Source organism: Echiichthys vipera (genome assembly GCF_963691815.1).
Source record: "Echiichthys vipera genome assembly, chromosome: 13".
NCBI classification, from domain to species: domain Eukaryota; kingdom Metazoa; phylum Chordata; class Actinopteri; order Perciformes; family Trachinidae; genus Echiichthys; species Echiichthys vipera.
Genome location: NC_139838.1, coordinates 12,420,256 through 12,423,125, shown reverse-complemented (window position 1 = coordinate 12,423,125; position 2,870 = coordinate 12,420,256). Strand labels below are relative to the sequence as shown.

The following is a 2,870-nucleotide window of genomic DNA, read 5'->3' as shown; positions in this document are numbered from 1 at the left end:
GATAGACACGCAGCAGTAGCACAATCGCATTAGCCTAGTCTCCCAGGGATAAAGTTGGGCTTAACTGCAGCATTACCCACACTCCTGCATTACAAAATGTTCCTTCGCCAGCATTTAGCATGCAAATTGGCTCCCAGATTATGCCTTTTGTATTCATTTGACCAACTGTCAGGCTTTGACGCAGGGAGAATGATAATCAGGCAGATATTGCCCCTAGCGCTCCGGCGCCGATCATCACTCTGCATGGGGGTGGGGGGTTCTGTATTACTGCAGATCAATGATTTGTATGTCTGAAGAGATAGACAGGGATTGAGGGTATGAAAAGCCAAAAGTGAATTACGTGTGAGTGCTTTATTACAGTTGGGGCGATGAAGGGAAGGTGGGGTTGTGAAAAACAACAAAATGAAAGGAGATGATTTGCTGAGAGACAGATTTTAAGAGCAGAGACAGTAGTGTTCTCTTAATAGATTAAGCATGTATAAGAACAGCAAGTGGTTTTTCTTTTTTGGGTTTTTTTTTTGTCTTCATATGTATCGCTCCACCAAGAGTCATGTGGGCCAGCGATCCCTCGTGTCTTTCCCGGCTCGTTTTCTGCATAATCATTATCTCTTCCAGATAGCCAGTCTGATTTGAATAATGGCCCTTATCTGATGCATAATGCTACGTTTAATTGCATTTTTAGCTAATCCCCCAACATGTATTTTACATGCATGATCGGCACATATGCGGACCACATGCAGAGATCACAGACCCCACCCCTGAGGGTTTCATGCTTTTATCAGTTTGAAAAGTCACTGATTGGGAGACCTGGGAGATAAAGAAGGGCAGGTAACATAGTAGTAGTTTTTGATGATAAAAAGAAAGAAAGGTGCCTTGAACTACAGGTGTGTATGGTCCCGCTATCTAATGTCTATGAGGTTAAAACACTTCTAAGAAATGGCTGTGAGTGGTTGGCCTCTCTCTGTGTGTTGATATTTGCAAAGGATGGGGATTAAATAGCTTCTGTGAGTGCTTATTTTAATGTATCCATCTCTAAATCTGTATACTGTCCAAGGCAGTGGATTCCAGGTACTGTACTTGATTTAAAGGAGAGTTTCAGTTTATTACAATGCAGGTCTTCTTTCATAGTATTGGCCATTAGTTGTATCCGTAAAGCACTGTCCTCACCAAATGCAATTGATGAAATTTGGGAATTGTTTTTCAACAAAGTTCGACATGGCAAGAAACATACGCTGTAAAATGGTCAGACATTTTGGAAACAAGAAAATGGTTTAGTGAGATTATTGAATCTGCTGTATTTGGAGATGAACCTAAAAACTTTAAAATCCATCATTGCATAGGAAAACTGGGCCGTGTCTAGATAGTAACTATAGATTTGCAAATCTTTCGCAAAAGGGTTAAGGTTAGGCAATGATCTGGAATGGTTAAGGTGTGTACAGATCATCGGAAAGTGAGTCCAGCGAGAGTTTTGCAAAAAAAGGGTTACCATCTGTGTTTAGAGGGAGTAGTGCCGCACTTTCGAAGCGTTTTGTGATTCCAGAGGGAGCTGTCCAAAATCTGATTAATTGTCTGCTCAAGTGTAACCCAGTGTCAACTGGAACCTGTTCTGATTGAGTTGCATTGTGGGTTACGAAGCGCCAGAAAAACATTGTGTATAGTCTGAAGTTGCAATCTTTGTCTCGTTGGTATTCTTTCCATGAAGTTGGTCTGTAAATGGAGCTCAGGTAATACTTACGTTTGTCTTCATGTTCTTTTCAAAGTAATTTTGACTAATCTAACTTCTTGTGTTTCTTGCCCTGTCAGATAGCATTTCAACAATGTCACCACTGTTATTTGTACAACAATCAAAACAAAACCCAGGTTTTATTCCCCAGAACTTCCCTTTAAGATTCTTTTTGTTTGTTTTTTTTGTTTTTTTTACGTCCACACGGTTTATTAATATGCAGCTTATTTTTCTTTACATGGCCCTTTCTCCTTGTCCTCCTTCTCCATCAGGACAAGTCAACCCCGGAGGACCAGAGCTCCTGGGACAGTTTCAAGACCATGACCCCTGAGCTGTCCATCGTGCCTGGGGAGCAGAAAGACCGGATGGAGCTGCACAATAAGAACTGGGACTCCTACTCTGCGAACACGCCTGACTCGTCTGAGGGAGATTTCCAGACTGAAGTGTGAAGATACACACACACACACCCACACACACACAGAAACACACACACACACACACACACACACACACACACACACACACACACACGAACACACACTTGAATACACGAGTGCTGATGACAAACTACTACAAAGCTATACATAAGAACATGATTTCACAAAAAAGATCTCACACACACACTGCTCCTCGTCTCCTACAATGTGCTTCTGTTGGATCCCATAATGTATTTGTTTACTGCAGTGGACAGACATGGAAAGAAGACTGTTCTAACCTATATTTTCGCAAAGACTATTGAAAAGAACAGGAGCTTGACAGGTCTGGGATTGAGGAAAATTTTTAAATGAACTTTAAAAAAAACTATGAAAAACTTGTTTCTGAGAAAATGTCTTGATTTTATTCTGGAGAAAAACAAAAATCTCTTTAAATTGTTTGATGAGGGGGGGGGGGCATATTTCTGCACCGTTTAGTTTTTTTTATAGCAAGGGGAAAAAAATCTTACTGAGGTTTCTCACACTGGTAGCCCCCACCCCCAGGATCCCTACTTTCATTTATTTGCTTTCCCCTTCTAATGGATGACGGGAGCCTACGATCTTGTCTTTCCCTTTTCATTTACATTTATTTGTTTTTGTCATTTTTGGATGGATGGGAGACGGGACGAGCTCCTCATTGATATGTACCATCCTCTCTGATTTTTTCAGGTTCT

The 2,870-nt window shown here is 41.1% G+C and overlaps 1 protein-coding gene across 1 annotated transcript in view; it reads left to right on the top strand.

Annotated features, from left to right (window-relative positions):
• Positions 1-2,172, top strand: part of adgrb2 (adhesion G protein-coupled receptor B2) — a gene marked incomplete at both ends in the record, with an annotated part of 161,663 nt that extends 159,491 nt beyond the window's left edge. The window contains one exon of the mRNA XM_083925470.1: positions 1,996-2,172. Coding sequence (XP_083781596.1) covers positions 1,996-2,172 — 177 coding nt within the window. The remainder of the gene's footprint in view (positions 1-1,995) is intronic.
• Positions 2,173-2,870: the final 698 nt, after the last annotated feature.